Source organism: Cariama cristata, unplaced genomic scaffold, assembly GCF_000690535.1.
Source record: "Cariama cristata isolate BGI_N322 unplaced genomic scaffold, ASM69053v1 scaffold32899, whole genome shotgun sequence".
Taxonomy (NCBI): domain Eukaryota; kingdom Metazoa; phylum Chordata; class Aves; order Cariamiformes; family Cariamidae; genus Cariama; species Cariama cristata.
The window spans coordinates 19,517-40,973 of record NW_009635810.1 but is presented as its reverse complement, the minus strand read 5'-3'; the positions used below and the strand labels follow the sequence as shown (position 1 = coordinate 40,973).

Genomic DNA, 21,457 nt, shown 5'->3' with positions numbered 1-21,457 from the left:
TTTTCCCCCCCGCCCCTCTTTTTTTTTTTTCCAGGTAGAAAGGAAGCGACATATTGGAAATGACATTGTCACTATCGTATTTCAGGAAGGCGAAGAGTCTTCTCCAGCATTCAAACCATCCATGATTCGCTCTCATTTTACACGTATCTTTTTCCTTACATTTTCTAGTGTTGTTTTTTTTTTTTTTAAGGATCAATATTACTTTGAATTCTACCCTAAGTCCTTCCTGCATGCTCTTTATGGAAGTGAAAACTTTTAGAAAGACAGTTGCATTCTTGCATTCTTTACCTTTAACTGCTTCACTAGGAATCTCTAAGTCTGCCTCATCGAACAATTTTTATGTTGAACCACTTAGAAGATAAGACCAAAGCAAGAATGTGATTTTTAAATTGTATTTTTATTGAAGGCATTTATTTGGATCACTTCACAAATTGAATTTCATACACTTTCATAAAATATAAATTCATAAAAATATTTCTTAGTGATGTGAATTAATTTGACCTTCACTTCTGAATATTGCCTTTTAATGTTTAGATGCTGTTTATTTTAGATATTTATGTATTTTAGATCAGTGTTTCTCAAATCTGTCAGACCATAAACTGCATATTCTCCATACTTTTGGCAGCCTGTGTTTTTCAAACTTTTGGTTGAAAACATTGTGAAGACAATATGATTCCAAAAACCAACTGTCAATCACTTGGGATTATCATAGCGTTACACTAATGGTCCATAGATCCCAATCTGGCATCTCTTAGGCTAGGTGGAATGAAGAAAAATGGATGGAAAGAAAACTCTTGTTTCTTTGTTTCTGTTACTGAATTTTTAAAAATTATTGCAAAGCTTAACAACCTCTAATCCTAGTTCTCAGGCTGACTAACTGTTGTTAGAACTTTGTTAGTTTCATCTCTAAGTGGTCTTAGATTTTATATTTAAGTTCGTAATATTAACCTCTTTTACTCTAAATGGAAGAAGTGACTAGAACAAAAAGAACTCCGCAATTTAAAAAAAAAAAAATATTTAGATGTCAGAGGAACCTAAATACTGTTAGTAAGAAATGTTTACCAAGTCAACATACCTCTTCATCAGAGTGTCAAGGTTAGTAAAAAATGAATAATTCTTCCCTTACTGATGTTAGGAGGACTTATTATGATGTAATTGATACACCCTACTCTTTTTGACTTTTGACAAAACTTTTTGAGGTTCAACTGTTTTTGGTGTCCTAATGAGTTGGAGGGGCAGATGTGTCCTAAACCCATAAGGATGTCTTGCCATTTAGGTCCTTTCACGTAATCCACAGCTGATCAATGGAGTCGTATCACCGTCCTGATGTTTTCAGTTGACAGTAGCCAGGGATAAAGATGTCTGCAAGAAAACTGGGGGTTGACACTGATGTGTGTCAGCTATGGTAGATCTCAAAGCTCATTGAATCTGTACTAGTGCTTTGTACTCACTTTCTTACATACTATAGCACCCCTTTTTTGTTACTTTTACAATGGGAAAAAATAGCATACAGTCCCACTGTGCTGTCCTATACAGCAATGATAGCTGCTATAAGGGTTTGCCATATGTCTTCTGTGGGGTAGGAATGAGTTACCCAAATAAAAGCATCCAGCACCAATTTAGATTTCCCAGCACATCTGAAATGTCTTTACAGGTCTGGCAGATATAACTCAGGACCTACAGGAGATCTGTGCCTCTTTTGGAATAGCAGCTGGACACTAGGCAGTATACTCTCAGGCATCTTAAATAGCACTGGATGCTTATGTTGAAATAACTGAATCCTATCATAAGTCTTTTTTATTGTGCAGTCTCTGATAGTGCTAATCACAGCTATTGGCAAAGGTCTCATCATTCTATCTGGAACAAACCCATACAGCCAATGAAGTTGCTCAGACTTACACTTTCTTTGACACTGTTTATGAGGACTGAAAACTTAGAGATGGTGCGAAGGAAATCTGTCAAAGCAAGAAGCCTCTAATTTATTCATAAAAGTATCTTGCAAGACAACCATAAGGATTTCTCTGATCTTTTTGCCCAGATTTGCCCAACGTCATGAATCAAGACTAGTAATACATTTTTGTGTACTTGCACTTAAAATCCTCCTCTCTATTTTGTTCTAATTCTCTTAGCGAAATTATTTCATTGGAATCCTTTCTTCAGTGAAAGTTTTGGTATAAGCGAAGTTCAGAATCCGTACTTTTTTATCAACTAAAAGAATTTTTAATCACAAGTCTATCAAACACACACACAAAACTATATAGCACATTTTATGCTTCATAACAGCAAGAAGTTTGTGTTTGTGGTACTAGTTCAATTTTTAAAACTGTTGATCAAACACAATAAAATTTTGTATGGGACCTCCTTTAGAAACAGTGAAATGTGTATAGTCTAGAATATTTTGTATGTTTACATAGATTAATATATTTTACCTTTATTAAATCTGTGATCTGCTGCAGGAAAAAAAAAGTGTATTAAAATACATGTGAGCTTCAGTAGCACTGAATTAACTTCCTTAACTGCATGGCAGATATTTTTGCCTTAGTGAGGTATAATAAGCAGAATGATAGTTACAGGTAGGTGCTGATTGTAACAAATAACTTCACACTGAATTTCTGGTAGTTTAGAGATAATGGGAAAACATTTTGTATTGTCCATCTGTCTGTATGCCAGGAAGCCATATGAACTGACAAAACTGAAGAGCAATATGGACCTGAATGCAGATGGCTGTAAACTGGCTATGAATAAGTTGCATGTTTCTAACCATCAGAAAAATGAAATTCTGGAACAGGCATAAGCAAGGGGGGCAAACCCAAACTCCTTTTTAGATGAAATGTAACAAAATGATGGAAGATATACCTGGAACATTCTGACCTGGTGAGATCAATGACATAATGAACTACATGTATGATGAAAGTTGGTTAGATGGGATGTTGTGACAGCCATGGACTGCCAGTCCTTAAGGGTCTGGGTTCGGTTGTAGCTAAGCAAACCAGTTCGTTTTTAGGGATCTTAATAGAGTACTTGTTCAGTTGGACATCACATACTTAAAACATAGTGGATTTTGCTGGTAAATAATGTGTTCTTCATCTGTTTTTCAGTTAGCCTTGGGACCCTCACATTTGGAGTCATATCCTGTTCAAGTCTGGGTCTGTTAGGTCTCGCCAGAATCTAGAAAGCAAGCATTTCTGCAGCCTCGTGCCTAGGCTTTAATGAACAAAGTGGCTTTAACGAAATAGTTAAACCCAGCTATTGTCTTGAGATTAATGGTGAAGTGCTAGAGATCAAGTCAGGCTTGAAAAAGCAGAGTGGCAGTGGCATGTCATTGTCCGAGCTCATGGGTGGGATTCACCTTGGGCTTGGACCAAATAAGCAGTAAAGAGAAATAAAAGACCCACCATTTAGCTAATAGTGTGTGCTGCAGTTCTCAGTATAGTACATAGACTTGACACTGTTACTTCTGCTTTACAAAGTACTAGCAATGTCTGTAGTGATCGCTCTTCTATTGAAAGTACGCTAAGCCATTTGCTACTTAGACTAGATCAGAAAGAAATGGGAGAATTGGCATTCTCTTTTGGATATGTGCCTGAGGAGAGGATTGGTTAGGTTTGAAGTGACTGCCAGCTCAGATGCTAAAGTCTCTCATGGCTAAAGAATTTATATTAGGGAACCAAAGTGCTTGGTTTATCCTGCACTAGAAAGGAAATTTCAGAACATGAAACTAAAATTATGCCTCAAACTGGAATACGTGTGTGTATGTCTACAACACTCAAACCTAAAAACTTTGCAAGATGGAAAGGTGAAGTCAATGTGTTTGGCTTTCAATGCAAATTTTTAATGGATGTGTGAGCCTGCATGACATTAGTTATTATTTAGCAAAATTTTAAACTGTTTGCAAGTCATTCTACCCTGCATTTGCAGGATGAAGCTGAAGGTTGACAACATTGCGTCTGCTCTTTTGAGGTGAACTGCTAGTTAACTTGTAGTGGAAAGAAAGAAACTGAACTTGGAAATGACTTCCAGGAATACAGGGTCCTTAGGTAGATTAGTTTTGCTTTCTCCTTCCTTGACAACTCCGTAACTCTGAGGACTCGGGCAGATTGTGAAAGAGTCCAGCACTATCCCTGGAACTGGTCACCTGGCACTAGTACTATTTTTTTTTATTTTTTTTTAACAGCTCGTCTCACTTTAACAGCTAAGAAATACAGTACAAGTATAGAAGGCATTCTTCTAGTCTCTCTCTCAATGCACAGCACAGACTGCTGATACCAGCTATGGTCCACGTTTTCAGAAACTGGTGTTCAGATCCAATAACATGGTTCTACTGATTCCAACATATGTGAATTCTGGCTTTGAATGTTTTTTTTATACTTCATAGGCTGAGCAATCTTCACGGTCATCTATGAATCTGTTCTTGCTGCAGTATAGGTTACTGGAACTTTTTGTATCTCAAAGATACAGGACTGACTAAGCCTTCTTGTCTAACTGCAAAGCTTGATTGTTAGCAGTAAGAGTTTGGTGATTTTTGTGCAACTGCAACTCCACCTACTTGTTTATGAATGTTACTTGAAATATCTGCAGTGCAAAGGTGGAAATGCACAAAAATGTGAAGGCAAGAAGAAATGGATTAATATCAACTAGATTTCTTCAAGAGAGCTTGCTGATAAATGTATGCTTTCTCTTATCTTACCTTTGTCTTCGAGTCCCTTAACATTTGGGATTCTTTATTTTAGGGCGTGCTGGAGGAGAAGATTCATACTGTCCTTGTTGCTCTTGATGTGGAATAGGAGATGAGACAAAACATGTATATGCCGAATAGGTGTAGGAGTTGAAAGTTGACAAACTTGGGTGCTTGAGGTCATGTCTATCCACAGGGGAGATACATATAAATTAGGACAAGTACATCTCAGAAGAATTTCTCACTATAAATAACTTTCTTTTTCAATATAACGAAGAAACTTGATTCAGTAAGACGATAGAAATCTATATTGCTATGTTTCTCCAGAGTGCCCTTAAATCTAGCTCCAGAGAAGAATCCAACAGCATGATACTTCAGTTTGCATATGTGGGCTTTTTTCCCCCTCTCCTATTTATAGCTGAGGTTTGTTTTGGAAAATGTCTGTACTGCAGTTAAAAAAAGGAGTAGTTTTATTTGCTCTTAAGATTTTGTGAGGACCTCTTGCATTTTTTTTGCTCAATTGATTGTCCTCCTAGATTCTGCTTTTCAGCATCCCAAGCTTGTGAAAAGCACAAAACATGTTCATGATTCTGATGTGCAGTGAAAGCTGAGTTACTTCTTTCCTTATTTCCTTATTTTGTGATGGAAACCTGGGCATACATCCCTCATTAGCGTTTAAGAAGTGAATGTTGTCCTAATTGTAAGTGAACAGTCAGTAGATGGGCTAGCTATGGTAAATACTTTTTACATTGCTGTTTATTTGGGGAAAAATGAGTAGCAGTAAATAAGATAAATTTGTCTGTCTGTCTCTGAATAACTGACTGCTTTTACTTGATCAGTCCATCGTATTCCCTAGTTGCTTCACTCTGCCAGTCTTAACACATCTTCCCATAGTGCATACCATGCAGTATTTTTACCCTGTACGATAGGCTTAATACATATGTGTATTTCAGCTTGGCCTAATTACATTTCTTTCTATCCCTTCACCTTAGGCCCGCATGAGACTCTTCTTCCTTCTGTTATTTTTTTTGTGAAGACAGTCTTCCAAGTGGCCAGGATTTCAGTTAAAAGAAAGGGGATGCTCTAGGCTTTTGAGACAAATTTTTCTTGTTTCATATGCAATGCCACTGTGAGGTCTGACCCTTAATTTCTGCTTGGAATGACTTTATATTTTCATGTCACTCAAGAATTCTATTGTTTTGGTAGGTTTTATTGTGGTTTTCGCTGTCTTCACTCATTCTGCTCTAGCCAAGGAACATTTCACACCCTGTGTAGTGATGAAGGATTATTTTTACCTGGATGGAATAAGATAGACATAGGACATCTCTGTAAAACTGTGTCTCAAATCTGTGAAACTTGTATTAGAATGATCAATATTCATGCAAATGTAATATTGCATGTCAGATTGTATGTGCAGTTTCTGAACTTTCATGAAAAAGACCAGATTAATGCATTAGAATCCATTTGACTCAATACAAGACAGTCACTGCTGGTTTTTTGAGCAAGCAAATTCTGTCTGGTTTGTGTAACAGCAGAGATGGGTTGAATCTTTAATTCTGCCACTTAACTTGCTGTGACCTGTGTCAGCTGCACATGCTGCTTGGAAGATCTTCATCTGATTGGTATTTTACAGTGAAGAAAGTTGTGTAGACTGTCACTCAAAATAGCAAGGAATGATTGCTTATCTTAAAGAAGCTCTGGCTTGCTGAGCATGTTGTATACAAGTGCTTTGTACCTGCCATTCATTCTTGCTATGCTAGATTCCTTATGGATGAAAAGAACTAAGCAAGTCCAGCTGTCATGGAAGTCATTCTGACTCTTTCTTCCTCACTGAAAATGAATTTGCTATTCCTGAGGTACAGATTCAGCTGTAGTAAGCCATTGTTATTCAGAAAGAATCAAATATTTAATGCGTCTGGTGAATGCATAGGTAACATGGAAATCTATAAGGGGAACATAGTTTGTAGGTGAAGAGCTGTTCTTTTATGGCTTTTTCGAAAAGGACTAGATTTGCTAGTAACACTAAAAGCATTGTTCTATGAGTAGAATTGCAAAGTTCTATTGTAATTGTTAGTATCCCACTGTTAGTTTGTGTAAAGGAAGCAGGATTTTGCTCTAGTGAATAATTCCAAGTGAATGGATTTTTTTTTTGTTAGACCTATGGGAGTTCTTACCTAAGACGTACCCAGGTAATCGTTTCCAGTTCTTTCTTCTGTTTTGAATAGTGTCTATAAAAACAGTGATTTTTTCACATTGATTGTGACTTTCAATTTAGATAAAGATTTGTTCTTTCAATAGGCTGAAAATATTTTCAGAAGAAAGTGTTCCTCTCTTTGGGCCTCCCCTTCCATCCCCACCTGTGTTTACAAATCACCAGGAATTCAGGGATTTTGTGTTAGTGAAATGTAAGTCAGTTTTTCTTTTGCTAGAAACACTTTTTTAATGAGTGCTTTAATAAATTGAATTTCATGATACTTAAAAATGTAAACACATTTTCTTGCGTCTGCTATTCTGTATAGATTTTTTTTCGAAACTGTAGTGTAGTTGGGATGTCAGTTTCATGAAGCCATTCCAGTCAGATTAACAAAAACCTGAATTTCTATGCAATTATGCTTCTCAACCTAATAGATACAAACTGCCTTTTACATTTGCAGAGCGTGCAGCCACATTTAGCCTTGAGTTTTCTTAAAGGACTTGGAGATCTGAAAAAATTTATAATACTGTTCGATATGTAGTAATAGGAGGTGTTAGGTTAGCATCTCTGAAAAACTGAAAATAGAAGGTTTTCTAAATGCATACTGCATAAGTGCCTTTCAGCGCCTTTAAGAACTTTTTAATTCTGTGATGATTCAGTTCCAGTTTTCTTTGACCCTTACTTGCCCTTCTAAATCAATGAGGAATAAATCTTTGAGAACTGGTAGTGGTGATTACAATTAGATGCTTACCTGACAGGAACTTGGTACTTAAAGACAAACTGCTAATCAATTTAATGTTTTTATTAGTTAGGAGATTATTGGGATGCCTTGTAGAATTCTCCTATTACTAATTTTTCTCTTTTAAGCTTAAGGGATCGTGATTCACTAAAAAACATGCAAAAAGGAGGCAGCTCTAAATTACCAAGGAGAAGACAGGTGTTTTTGTACAGAGGGAAACTAGAGTCAGTGGAAGTTGTCAAAGTTCATTTGGGTAATGCATCTTCTTTTCCATAATATTTTAGTAATAAATGGGGAAAAAGCCACCTTGGAAACCCCAACATTTTCTCAGAAACGTCAGCGCACTCTAGACATGCTGATCCGCTCTTTATACCAGGACCTGATGCCTGATCTACACAAGGTAAATGTAAGTCAGAAGTCTTTGCGTCCCTCGCATGTAGTCTCCTGGTCTCACTAGTAGATTGAATTTTCTATTGCTTTAAAAGACTGTAATCCTAATGAGCACTGAATTGCATACACTAGGCTAAATACCGGTCATCATATAACTTGTTTTACAGTTATATGAAAGTTGACAGACAATCTTTTCAGGATAGGACTCTTCATGCATTTGTTTAAACCAGGTATGGGACGAAGCATAGCAATGTCCTATTTTGTATAAGCTTACCTGCAGCAAGGGAGTAGGAAATTTAGGCTCTGCAAATGCAGGTATTAGTCTCATCACTATAAAAGCAGGACTTACACCTTCCATTATGTGTAAATTTGGTTCATTTTTACCCTTGGGTAACAATGAGATAACTTCATTTTAGATGATGAACACTTATTCTTAAGGTGATTCTTAACCGAAAAGAAGTTCAATACTTCTAAAATTGGCAAGGTGCGATTGTTTTCTCACCATGTATTTCTCTTAGCTAAATAGATCTGCTTAAACTTTCATGTTGGTGGTCTTTGTTATGTTTATATAGAACATGACAGTGATAAACTGTGACAAGTTGGAAAGTAAAGCACTTGAGGATTGGAAGAGTTGCAGTTTCTGTTCTCTGAGAAGCTATACCGTTAGATTCATCGCTACAGGAAAATATCCAAAAACAGACAGAAAATTTAAATGATGTAACATTAAGTTAACTCAGATTAAAAGGTTGTGACAATTTTTGGTTCAGTTTAGAAAAGAAACATTTTCTGTTTTAGAACATGCTCAATAGAAGGTCCTTCAGTGATGTGTTACCAGAGTCCCCAAAATCAACACGGAAAAAAGAGGAAGCTCGGCAAGCAGAATTTGTCCGACTTGGTCAGGTAGGATCAATTTAGGAGGTATGCACCTATATTTACAAAGACTGTGTCACCTCTGTTGTTAGAATTTGATTAGCTTGCAGAGTTATGTCAGGACTTAATGCAGTTCTCTGTGGTCAGAAATAGTTTTGTAGTATTGCATTAGTTTAAGCTACATTAAGGTAAGATATGAATAAAAGTACTTATCTGTAACACCTGAGGTACACAAAACATTTACAAATATTTATAAAACACATGAGCTAAACAAAGGTTGGAAAAACCATGCCTTAGGATCAAACCTAAAAGGTCTTTCCCTCCTTTGTGCAGCAGATGCTTTCTGCCTCCAAGCAGAAGAGCGTTCTGTCTTTCTCTGTGCTTTGGAGAAACATAATCTTATATGTTTTTCCTCTATATGTTTTATTAAGATTGAATTTCTTAGAAATTATTTACCCTGCTTTAACCAGGAAGAAGTGTCAATAGTCTTTCTGCTAAGTCAGAGGTTGTCACACACCTTTGAACATACCAGACGCTGACTCCCTTCTTCTGTGGGCTTATTGACATTTTGATTCGGTAAGGAGTAAAACTTCCTGATGATTTAGATAGTCTGGTTTGATCTGACAGTTCACTGCAGCAGAAAAAAAGACAGTGCCTATGATCATCTGTTTCCCTGTCCCTTCCCACTTGTCTCTTCTTGATCCTGGACTGCTGACATGGTTCTGCTGCTTATTTTAAGAATACCTCTTTTCTGAGTTTTTACATGGTAAACAAAACTCACTAATGACTGGCTCAGTGGTATATTTAAATAATTTATTTGTTGTCAATATGATCTCTACTGACTGATGGGATGAAATTAAAATCTTAATGCAATGAAGTATTTCATGTGTCTCTGTAAGCGGACGGCCATGCTTAATGCAAATGATGCATGCAACTGATCACTGCCACTTCACAGAGACCGTGCATGATGGTAGGCAAACTTTAGGGCAGTAAAATTGGTTTAGGTAATTTCTAAACTTTGCCTTAAAGAATGCTGTGACAATTTAATGTGCCATCGCTTTATAGGAACTCTGCTGTAAAGTTTAGCAATGAAGGCGTATTAGGATACCTTAAACAGACTCAGCAGGTAGCTCATTGAAGCTGTGTTTATACAGTATTTCTCTAGAGTTCTTATCCCTTTCAGAATCTGCTCGCTTCTGATTATTTCTAGTTGAAGAATTTGTGATTCTGTGACCATGTGTCTTTGGCAGCCCTGGCAGTGTGTATATATATAGTTTGACTTAGTGGTTTGTTACGAAGTTTTGCAAGTGAAAGGTCAGCTTGTATAATTGATAAAAGGATTCTCTGTCGAGCTAGCTTATAGAATGAATTGTATAGATGACTAGCTTGTATGATTCGAGGTGGAGGGTTTTCTCTCATTATGTGTGACGCTTCTTTTCTGATTTTGAGTTTCAATTTAAAAACCAAAAAAAATCCATTAAAAAAAACCCAAACCAAAACAAAAACCAAAAAAACCCCAACCAACTTATGTTTTGGCTAAGAAGACATCTAGCAGCCCTCTAGTGATTCGTGCAGACTTTGTTGAGGATATATGGAACTCTGCTTCTTTCCTCATTACTTAAAATGTGATAGGAATTCCATACTGGAGTTACTTTAAAGTCCTAAATTGTCCTTTCTTTATAGTCTTTAGCTAGAGTATTGCTGACAAAAACTCAATTTAAGTAAAACATCTGTTTGTCTTAGGCATTGAAATTGAAAACCACTGTGAAAGGGGATACCACAGCTAACTTCGCGACTACAAGCTTTTGTAAAAAGGAGGTGAGTAAGCCTGTCTGTCTGAGGAGAGTTACAGAAAAATTAAATGCAATTGAGTACGGCATTGTGTATCAGTTCTGTGTACTGTTTATTTACTTTTGTAATTAGATGCTGTAGCAGCAAAGATGAAATGTATAGTGTCAAACTGATTCTGCAGCCAGTATCAAATTAATAAAGGGTAACCCTGGAGGCAGAAGCACTTCTCAAGTTACAGCAAGCGTGGATATTTTTATGTCTGAGAATATTTGATGAAAATGCAATTTTCCATGTGCAATCATCTTTTATTTTAACTTCCGTATGAAGTTTAAAACAAAATTCAGTTGGGTTTTTATTTCCTGTAGTACCTGATTTTGTTCAAGGGCATTAGGGAGTGAAAGATGCAAGCCACATTCTTCTGCATGCATCTTACACACAGAAGCTTCAGAAGCGCTTCTAGAATTTCAGAGATTTGGCTAATACTTAAATTGGGGGAGGAGGGCCAGACTCTGGGAAGTAGGTACAGAGAACACATGATGAAGAACAGTTTGGCAGAAAGGCAGTTTTGACTGTACCATGTGCTAGTGACTAAACATCACAAACTGAACCATAAAATGCAAGCAGTTGCGTATGTGTGGTGGTACATATGTTTTAAGTCTATAGGGTTTTTTTTTTAATAAAATACGTATTGACTATTTCCAGGGTTGCATTGAGTATCAGCTGTTTTAATGCCAGTGTTTCAGGAATGTGTCTTACACTTACTAGTTTCCAGACCCAATTAATATGGAGAGTATTTCCTCTGCAAGAAAATTAACTAAATTTAGATATTTCAAAATAAAAAAATATACTGTTTGTTAATGTATCATGCCAAAAGCATTTACATGTTATTACTTGCCATTGTTCATCACGTTCTGTGTCTGCATGATCTGTATTTCTTAGTGTACTTAATACGTATCCCTTATGTTACTTCATAGCCTTGGGAATCTCAATCTTTCTGCAGTAATTTTCCTCATGAGGTTGTCTGTGCAGATTCTTGGGGCCAGTCCTTGCTGGTTTCTACAGATGCTGGCATCTTGTTAATAGATGGTTAGTAAATGATCCAGTGTTTCTGTGTCAATTTTTATGTATCTGACCGTTTTCTTGAAAATATGTGTTGATAAGCTCTGTTCAGTTGTTGGTAGTCTTCACCTACAGGGATAGTTACCAGTCCAAGTGAATTTATTACATTTGTGTAACCTGGTTGCAAAAATTCTCTCTGCGCCAGAATCAAACCATATTAGGAAGCCAATGTTAATGCAGATTTCTGAGTGTTTTATTATTTCAGATGTTGTTTTCTTGACCATCTGAAAAGACTTACGAAGTCACATCCTAGCTCAAGGAATGTTTAAATGGCTTGTCTGGATTTCTTAGCCGTTAGTGATAGTGAACATGAAACCGAAGGCTTACGTGACAATGAAAGCCTGCTTCTTCCATACCAATGATATTGCTAGTTTGACCCTTTATCTTCTGTGTGCTACATAAGGCCAGTGGGACTGAGGGAATGAAGTTAGTTGTTGGTGATAATTCTCAAACTTTCCAAAGGAAGGTCCCTTTTAGGCGTCAGTTGCATAATGTGATCCATGGCAATGATAAAACTCTCCCGTGAAGAGGTATTGGCTATGATACTGTGGTATACCTAGCAGCTTTCTGCAGATATTTTTATTTTCCTAAGAAAAAAATGAGGCTTTTATTACAAGAAAGAAATAGGTCAAAACCAGTGACTAGCAAATTTTAGCAGGAGTTTGAATAAATACGTGTGTTTCTTTTTTAGATGGTCAACCATCAGTGCAAGTATTTGATAAAACTCTCCAAATAAAGCAGATGCATGTGTTGGAAGCTCTGGATCTTCTGATTGCCCGAACAGATAAAGGTAGGAGAGGTCCCTGTTCTCTGATTCTCATATGAATGTGGCTGATGCTGGGTACGTATGTCTCATGAGGCAATTGTGTCTATCGGTGGCAAGTATATTAGATGCCTCATTTAGAATAAGGGAACACATACAGCAAGTGCTGTTATTTTTCTAAAAGGGTGAGGGTGGGAAATCCCTAAATGCTTATTCATGCTTCCTTCAAGGCAAGCTTAAAACTGGTCATGTGGTCTTTCTTCAGCCACTGTTGTAAATTGACACTCTTTGGAAATCTCCTTGACTGAATTATATGTTCATTCAGTTGAGCAAAAACGTTGGGGAAATTACTTATGCTGTCACTGTTTTACCAAGTGTGTTTTATGGGTATTTATTCTGTAACTATGACCACATCCTACTGCTATAGAATGTATTTTCTTGAAGGTTCTGGTATAAAAGAACTTAAATGTTGTTTGGATTGACAGCGTTTCCTTTTTAGCCTCATTTGGAAGCATTAAATGTGCATAAAATGTACACTTTTTCAATGAGATACTTTTTACACAATAGTCTGATTGAATTTCACAAAGTGAACATACACAAAGCAAGAACAGGATCTTTATGTATCTTTTTTGTTTTATTGTTTTTTACCACATTATGTCTGTTTGCTTAGTATTGGCTGAAGTTACATTTACCCAAACTTAGGGTAAAACATAGTTTGTTTTGTATCATTGGGTGTTACCCAGTTGGGCTGCACCTGATGAAATTCACCCTGGGACCTTACAGAACTGGCTCAAACTACCTGAGAGCCATTTGCAGTTCTTTCTCAAGACACCTGGAGCGTGGGTGACATTTCTGAAGATCTGAGAAGGGTAGTTGTATCTGAAACTTCTAGAAAATATGATTACATTTGTCAAAACATTTTACTGTTTGGTTAAACATGAAGACAGAGATGTAAGCAGGCATTTTGCAGTAACAGAACAAGGTATTACTGGCATCAATCCATGACACTTCAAACATGATCTGATAAAGTCTTGTCGTATAAAAAATTGCAGAGATTTTTAACTCTTGATATGGATGCTTTCTGAAGCATTTAGGAGAAAGTTCTTTCATACTTACTAGAATTCTGGCCTCCTCTTTTGTATTTGCATACCATATTGAAATTAAGATCTGAGATGGAAGAAACATCATACTTGCCTTTCATTTTCAGACTACACCTCAGCTACAAAAATGAGAAAAGTAATGAATTAGATGAGCAAAACCATGCTCACACTGGGCTCATAAACTGGGTTCAAAGACTTTGTGGGTTTTTAGGATAAAATGGTACATGCTACAAGGTTAACTTTTTACGCTTAACTATCAGCAAGAGCTTATTTAGATCAACATTCCAAGAGAAGATATTGAAGAAGGCACAATACAGCAGATATCAATGATTGCAGCACAAATTGCTTTCATCACAATGGCCTCTGTTCTAATGCAGACACGGTTAAATGTAACACTACAAAGGGGTTGTTTGGGACATCTTCTGGTTAAATTTGTCCTAGTAACGAGAGGCGAGGCACAGAAATGAGTCTGTTTTGTCCTCCAAACACATTTTTTTTTTTTTTGTTGCAGCTTCATTTTGTGAAATGTCTAGACATGAGGGTGAGGGGGGGATGAGGAAGAGCTGCTTCATTTGGAAGAATCATGTCTGTGAGAGGTTAAGAAAAACTAAAAAAGCTTGGATCATAGTCGGTTTTATAGGCAGCCACAGATAAATCTAACGCTACAGTGGCATTGTTTGGAGCATCTGCAAAAGAGCTAGTATTGTCAAAGAGGACTGATGTATCCTAGAGGACACACTGATCAAAGAGCCAGAGCTACTTTAAACAACAAGGAAAGGTGAAGATTTATGTCTGCTGAAAGGCAGGCTTACTGTCAACCTGTGGGGTGCACATCTCATGGCCTATGGGGATTTAAACCCCAATTCCTTTTTAAAAGCATATCAGATCATTTTAATTGAAGGCAGTGGTCATTGTTCTGCCTTCGTAGTGAAATGCCTGCCCAGGAGAGAAGTTATCATATGTGTTATTCTCTGCTGCACACAAATAGCATCTTCACAGAAGTAAATATGGCATGTTTGGTGGAAGCATAAAAGGTTTTCTGAAGTTTGGCATAACGTCCAAAAATAATAGCGCTTAATTTAGGTGGTAATACTTGCTCCTCCCTATGTCTGATGTCTGCTTGTTTACAACCATTTTTTGATTTGAAGAATGCAGACATTCAGATTGGCCAGAAAAAGTTCTTGAGTTTTGCTGTGGGTACACACTTGTAGTGTTTTGGAATTGTCTGCATCACCAAGGATATTTGTAAAATACCTAGCTGAAATAGTAGCTCAGGGATGAAGACTGAACACTACAGTTATCACTGGAGGAGCAACTACTTAATGAGAGGCAGAATGCAGGAGGAAACGGTAATAAATTTAGAATTAACTTTTTTCAGTCTTGAATGACTGCACTAAAAACCATCTCCAATCTCAGTGCAAATGATAGTACTCATAACAATTACAGCGGATTCTAGATCAGGAAAGATGGCCTTCCTTCAGGTTGTGTCAATAGCTGCTTAAAATCAAAGTTAGTAGAAATGGAAGAGCATTTTAAGGTGTTTGGTCATGTGTAGGTTTTTATGTATGTCATGGTGTTTGAAAACAATCGTATGTAGCACTAAGAATTGTGCAGTAGTTGTGAAACAGTGGGTGAACGTGCAAGTCCTTGATTACATTTCTAATTTCATAGCATTAAAATGTTCCATGAATTTGAGAGCTACTCTTGATTCCTTTCCTAAAGATGTCACAAACTTTTTAGGGACCTTAGATTGACAAAACCAATCAATTAGTTGCTAGGCAGCAACCACAGCTGTCCAGTTCGGGGCACGGGATTATAATTTGTACTTTCCAAGAACTGGCAACAAGCTGTGACACTTTCTGAGCAGGTATCACATAATCATAAGCAGTTATTGCAAAGGTTGATGACAGGGCTAGTACTCAGTTGACAGAAAACTCTCATGATGCAATGTTCACAAAGCGTTGTATTTCTAATACTGGCTCTGCCTTAAGCTTTTTCTGAAGTGAAATCAGAGCCTCCTGTATGTTTTTGTATTGATTTCCCTGTGGGATGCTATCAAAAGTCACTCTTGTTTACTGAGAAAATTTTGGATTACAGATTGCTGTGGAGACCCATTCACTTGCCTCTGCAGCTATCTAGCTCAGATTTGTCTGTGTCACTATCAGATGATTATCACTAGCCAGGCCCAAAATTATTGCATCTAGCATGGAAGATGTTAGCTCATCAAGTGCCATGGGCAAGCATGGTTTCAGAGAAGTTGAGGAGATTTTTGGATAGAGGGGGAAACACCTTATAGGCAGCCTTACTCATCAAAAGGAGAAAGGCTTTAGAAAAGAGCAGCCTGGTATTACCAGGACTTAAAGCATGGACTAGTTGACTCGCTGTAAATCTACAGTATAGTTTATCTTTTGGCAACTTGTTTGACATTACAAACATAAGATGTGTGTTTGCTATGCCTTGATGTTTATCTGACTAATAACAGTTGTCCCTACCGCAGAAAACTATATGTACGATCTTTGCTTGTTTGAGGAATTTGCTGGATTCTGATGCTGGATTCTTTAGGTTGTTATGTTTGGAATAACTAACTGAACACCAAAGGCAGGAGTAAGTCCAAAGAGAGACTGAATTGATGAGAGCAGTAACACTGTCCTTGAACATTTGCCTTAGCTCATGTTTTTTGGCCTTCCCTCCAAAAGGGTGTGAATGTTGCTTGCCGTTCTTCTTCCATGAACTCATTCATGGAAGCACAATTCTTGTGTGCACACATTCTTGAAAAGAGAGGAATTACGTATATTTTATTTTCCTTTTGTCAGTGCTGACAGTAAGAATTTACTCTCTGAGTTGGGTTACTCAATGTTTCAAATTGTGGCAGACTTAAGGAAGCATTGCATCTTCTCTTCTCTTACACTTGCTGTGGGAAAAGAAGGTCATGCAGCAGCCAGATGTCCTGATTCATGTTGTTGATCTCTCAGAATTGAAGGCAGCACCTATGATTTTACTTTTGCCTTTGCGATGGGATCCACAGCAACTATATATCAAGAAAGCATGCTTAATTTTTCCAGCCATGTCAGGTAGTCTAGTAAGAGAGTCTACCTTTGTCAGAAAATCTTGCCTTGCTTGCATTTTGAGAAACTTGGTTTCTTAGGTAAGAAGCTACTTTTAAGTTGCTTATTTCCCAACTGCAAGTAGTAATGCATCATTTATTTATTTGTTTTAAATTTAGAGGTTGTAGATTCTACTCATCTCTATCTTTGTGGGAAACAGATTTAGCCATGGAAGTAGATACTGTATTATTTTTGCAGTTGGAAAATGCCTTGAACCTAACTTGCCTACATTTGAAGAACTGATAAGCAAAACCAGTCTGCATCCCAAAGGGTTTCAAACTCTGTTAAGGATCCAGTTATCATCTGCTCAGTTGGTTGGTTCCAGCTTTTAAAGTTAACCCTTTTACTCTTGCCCTGTACTTTGTATCTATTATATTTTCGCCATCTTGCGAAATTTTGTATGTTTGTGAAATAGCATACGTTTCGCTGTTTTGAAGCTCTTATGTCATTCTTTGCTGCAGCACCACTGGATAGGAAACTCAGCTGCTGAACTGATCGGGTTGGGTACTAGAATTCTAAAGCCTAGAGAGTTCATACACAGTCTTGTATGACTTTGCGGCTCATCCTCAGAGCAGCAGTATGCTTTGTTTATCTTTGCTCTGTTTGTTAGGTGCTGCTTCTCTTTGGAAGTACTATTTTTCAAACTACCACCATCTTTTTTTAACTACTTGTTTCCTGGCTGTCTTCATCCTTCAGGGAAAGACTCTCGTCTCCTTGTCTTCAGACTCAGTGCTGTCCAAAAAGATATAGAAACAAAGCAAATGATAAGAAGCAAATACGACTGCAGAGAAAATAAACTGGAGAGAACAAAAGGTGATTTTATTATCCTGTGTTTAAAAATGTCCACTGTAGTATGATGCCTGTAGTTGACAGGGGCTTATTATCTCCCTTGGGGGGCAGTTGTAGGTGTTCACCTTTTTTTTTTTTTTTTTTTTTTTGACTCTGGACAGTCAATTCAAACTTTGTTAAGCTTATATGTGAAAATAAGTCTGGTATGGTCTAGTGTGACATTTTAGAACTTTGTAAAAATACCATGTTATTTGGCAATCACTGCTAATGAAAAGCTCTGGAGAAAAATAAATACATTGCTTTCAGGACTGAGGGATATAAGAAGAATTAGGCAGGGATGTGAGACTGAAATAAAGGGCATTTTAAGGTGGAGGAACATTGGCAAATCTCTGTTAATTAGTAGCTTTTAGATTGGTTTGGGTGTTGCTGATTATTTCAGTAGATGTAAACATTTTCTGGGCTTCAGAAGCAAGCTGCTTTGGAAAGCTGGAATCTCCAGAATAGTGAAAATCCATGCATTTAGTCTTTATTGCAAAAGCAGTAAGGGGAAAAATAGATTTCAAGAGAGTCATAGTATTTTGTCTTTTTCTAGAAGTTAATGTTATCCTAATGGGAGGGTTGTAATTCTGTATTGTTAGTCATGCATCACAGCCCCGTTCTTATAATCATCATATAAATACAGAATAAAAAAGCAGACCCTACTCCAAACATTTATAATGTAGAGCATTATTTCCTTAGGCTGCCATTTGTATGCCATTAATACTCACCATGGCAGTGAACTGAGGATTGTTGTGGCTATTCGGAACAAACTACTTCTTGTCACAAAGAAATATAATCCATGCAACAGTTTAACCAGCAACTCTCTGCTATCATCTGAATCTCCAGTAGAGGAGTTCCAGTACATTCGGGTATGTGTAATCTGATCACTAATTACCTTAACAGACTGGGCAGCACACAGCTATGGGAGGCAAAAAGACAAAGAGAATGTATTTTTATCTTCCTGAACCTCCAGACAAATAAAAGTGAGAAGCCATATGATGGAGTTCTACCATATATATGCCAAATAAATCTTTTAGTTTTTTTAATTAAGTTTCTGCTTATTCTTTATCATGTTTCTGTACTTAGAGCACATCCCTTTTAAATTCAGGGAGTACCTCCAGCACCCACAGTAGGAGCTTGAAAAAGAATAATTCTGTTCTTCTCATTATAGGAAATATGCCTTTCTGACCCTCCAGTGGTTATGACGCTGGTGGATGGACCTACTGGAGACAGTGACAATATGATCTGTGTAGCGTATCGGCATCAGTTTGATTTAGTTAATGAGAGTACTGGGGAGTCCTATAGATTGCATCATGTTGAAACAAACAAGGTAAGTTTTTATTATTGAAACTATTTTCTTGCAGAACCAGACTGAATGTAATTTCTTGCAGACTCAGTGCATCCTGTGCTGACCTCCTGGGAACGTTATTTATGGAGATCCTCATGTCTCTTACTTTTCATTTCTATAATCTCTCTGCTTTAGGGCACTCTGAGATATTTGTGCCTTTTGGGATATGTGATAATTAATCACTCCCAAAAGAGGTAGTTATAAGGTATGACACATTAGGAAAGAGCCTGTATTTCAGATTCTGGAATATTGCTGTCAGCATAAATTAATTTTTCTCCTTTCTGAGTCAATAGTTTGCTTTTTGCTTTTTCTTTGTGGTCTCAGTGTTTTGTCGTTTAAGAAATTGCAGCAAAATAACTTCAGTTGTTGGTCACCAGTATCTCATTCAAATTTGTCTATTTGCATGTACTAAAGCTAAAATACTTACATGTAGCTTTTAGTTCTATTTAAGAAACTGCTGCTGAGTCAACTAGTAAATTAACTGAATCTAACTAGGACATAGTGTTGGGATTTAAGTAAATGTCCTGATTTTCAGAAAAGAGCTCCAGTGTTTCCTGCAGCTGGGAAGATAATGATCTTCAGCATCTCTGAAAATCAGAGAATTTTAGTTGTTTCTAAATATGGATGTGGACGTATAGCTTTAGACAAAAAAGAAAGGAAGATTTTTCACAGTTAATCTTTTTGTTGTTGTTTTTAACTGACTGTTTTCCTCATAATGAGATAAGGGACTACTCTTTTCATTTGATGGCTTTTGTTGATAGGTTATTTTGTTTTTAAATAATCTAATCTTATTCAGATCAGATGATGAAGAGGTTTGGTACTCCTAGCATGGGTGATACAGTGTAAGCTTCTCCAGAGCACTGGAAATCTGTCTTAATCTGGATGAGGAGGAGCTACAAGAAAGGGAATGGAGAAGTACACCACCACCCAACGCCCCTCCCCAGGAATCCTTATTTCCTTTGAGAACACATTCAAAGCAAACAATTAATATGAGCTGAGCTAGTGATTTTTGTGAAGTTGAAATGGGAACCAAATTATTTCCATGGGTAACAGAGCAGAAATGGCTTTCAGTCACTACAAGGGATGGGTCAAAATGCTTATGGTATGGATGTGTAGACTTCCAGGTGTGTTTAACAGTTCTTGACCTATACAGTAATCTTAAATCAAGAGGTGAACATCTAGCTTATTGTACAAAGGAAAGTCAAAAAACTGCTGTTCATGGAATCAGTCTCCAACCCCTCTCTCTGCCCAAGTAGTAAGTGTTGTGGTCTGGGAAGCATTTGTCTAATGTAATCTTAAGTGTTTCACTAATACGGGCTCATTTCCTGAACAGATACCCTACTTTTTATGGCTGTTTTGGGGTTTTTAATCTAACAGTGAAAGACAAATGCGGAGTTGAAACATGAGAATTTATGTAGCCTATGCTATGTAAGAAGTACTGTGGTTTAGCCAGGATTGGTTCTCGGTTTCTAAATTCAACCTATTCAGTAATCCTTAAGTACATCTCTGTCAACCTCTGTAAGTGTTAATGGTTTTCGAGCAGTAATTGGTGCATCTAATCTTTCTGCTAGTCCTGATGTCCAATGGAGCTTTTTGGCTTTCACTTTTTGAAAAGAATTGTTATTTTTAGTCTATCATGTTGATTCACAGTTGTGCTGAAATCACCTCATTTTCCAAAATTCGTATTGCCAAATAAGTTATGTAAGTTTTTAGTGCTTCATACTGTGGGTGTGGTATTGAATATTCAATACTGTACAGAACTGAATACAAAAGAAATTGATTTCAATCCTGAGAGCATCCTGAAAATTAATCACAAAAGAGGCTGCACTGGAAAAATGACTTTACTTTTTTTTTTTTAATACTTTTATCTGTAGTTGTGCACTCCCCCAACTGATTGTGTTGCTTGTTAGTCAAAACCTGTTCTAATAACTTCAGTATCGTCTGCCTGTTCATTACCCTTTCCCATTATCATTACAGGTTAATTTTGTTGCAGCTATTGATGTATATGAAGATGGTGAAGCTGGTCTACTGTTATGTTATAACTGTAAGTATTTAGGGAAGACTGAAAAGGGTAATACCTCAATCTGCATATGTAGTTCTTTTTTCATTGGAGTCTAGATCTGTATTTTAAAATAAATTTCAGTGTTTCCTGGAAAGTTTTTCAATATACATTCTTTTGAACTATTAGGGTAAGTTGAATTTAGACATACTAGCTGTTGGGTTTTAATTTCAGGTATATAGATGTATATCCATATATTTATAGATGTTACTACCTTACTCACAAAATTCCTGTTTCTTCAGATCTAGCTCATTCTTTAGGTAGTTACACACTTACCAGGTGTTTTCAAGACATGGATAACTTAGTATTTGATCCCTTTTTTCTCTGTGTGCTGCCCCATTCTGTCTTTGTGCTTTTTCTTCTGCCTGCTTCTTGGCACTATTTCATTATTTCATTGTAGTGCTCTCGATCTGCTTTTGTAAAACGACCTTGGATATAACACACATGTGCTCTTCTCTGCAGTACACAGGTACTTTT

At 37.0% G+C, this 21,457-nt stretch overlaps 1 protein-coding gene across 1 annotated transcript in view; it reads left to right on the top strand.

The window, feature by feature from the left end:
* Positions 1-21,457, top strand: part of GARNL3 (GTPase activating Rap/RanGAP domain-like 3) — a 40,187-nt gene that overhangs the window by 13,009 nt on the left and 5,721 nt on the right. The window contains exons 11-22 of the mRNA XM_009707682.1: positions 35-143; positions 2,528-2,573; positions 6,974-7,080; positions 7,893-8,008; positions 8,794-8,898; positions 10,612-10,686; positions 11,634-11,745; positions 12,470-12,568; positions 17,442-17,558; positions 18,273-18,442; positions 18,745-18,903; positions 20,899-20,965. Coding sequence (XP_009705984.1) covers positions 35-143; positions 2,528-2,573; positions 6,974-7,080; positions 7,893-8,008; positions 8,794-8,898; positions 10,612-10,686; positions 11,634-11,745; positions 12,470-12,568; positions 17,442-17,558; positions 18,273-18,442; positions 18,745-18,903; positions 20,899-20,965 — 1,282 coding nt within the window. The remainder of the gene's footprint in view (positions 1-34; positions 144-2,527; positions 2,574-6,973; positions 7,081-7,892; positions 8,009-8,793; positions 8,899-10,611; positions 10,687-11,633; positions 11,746-12,469; positions 12,569-17,441; positions 17,559-18,272; positions 18,443-18,744; positions 18,904-20,898; positions 20,966-21,457) is intronic.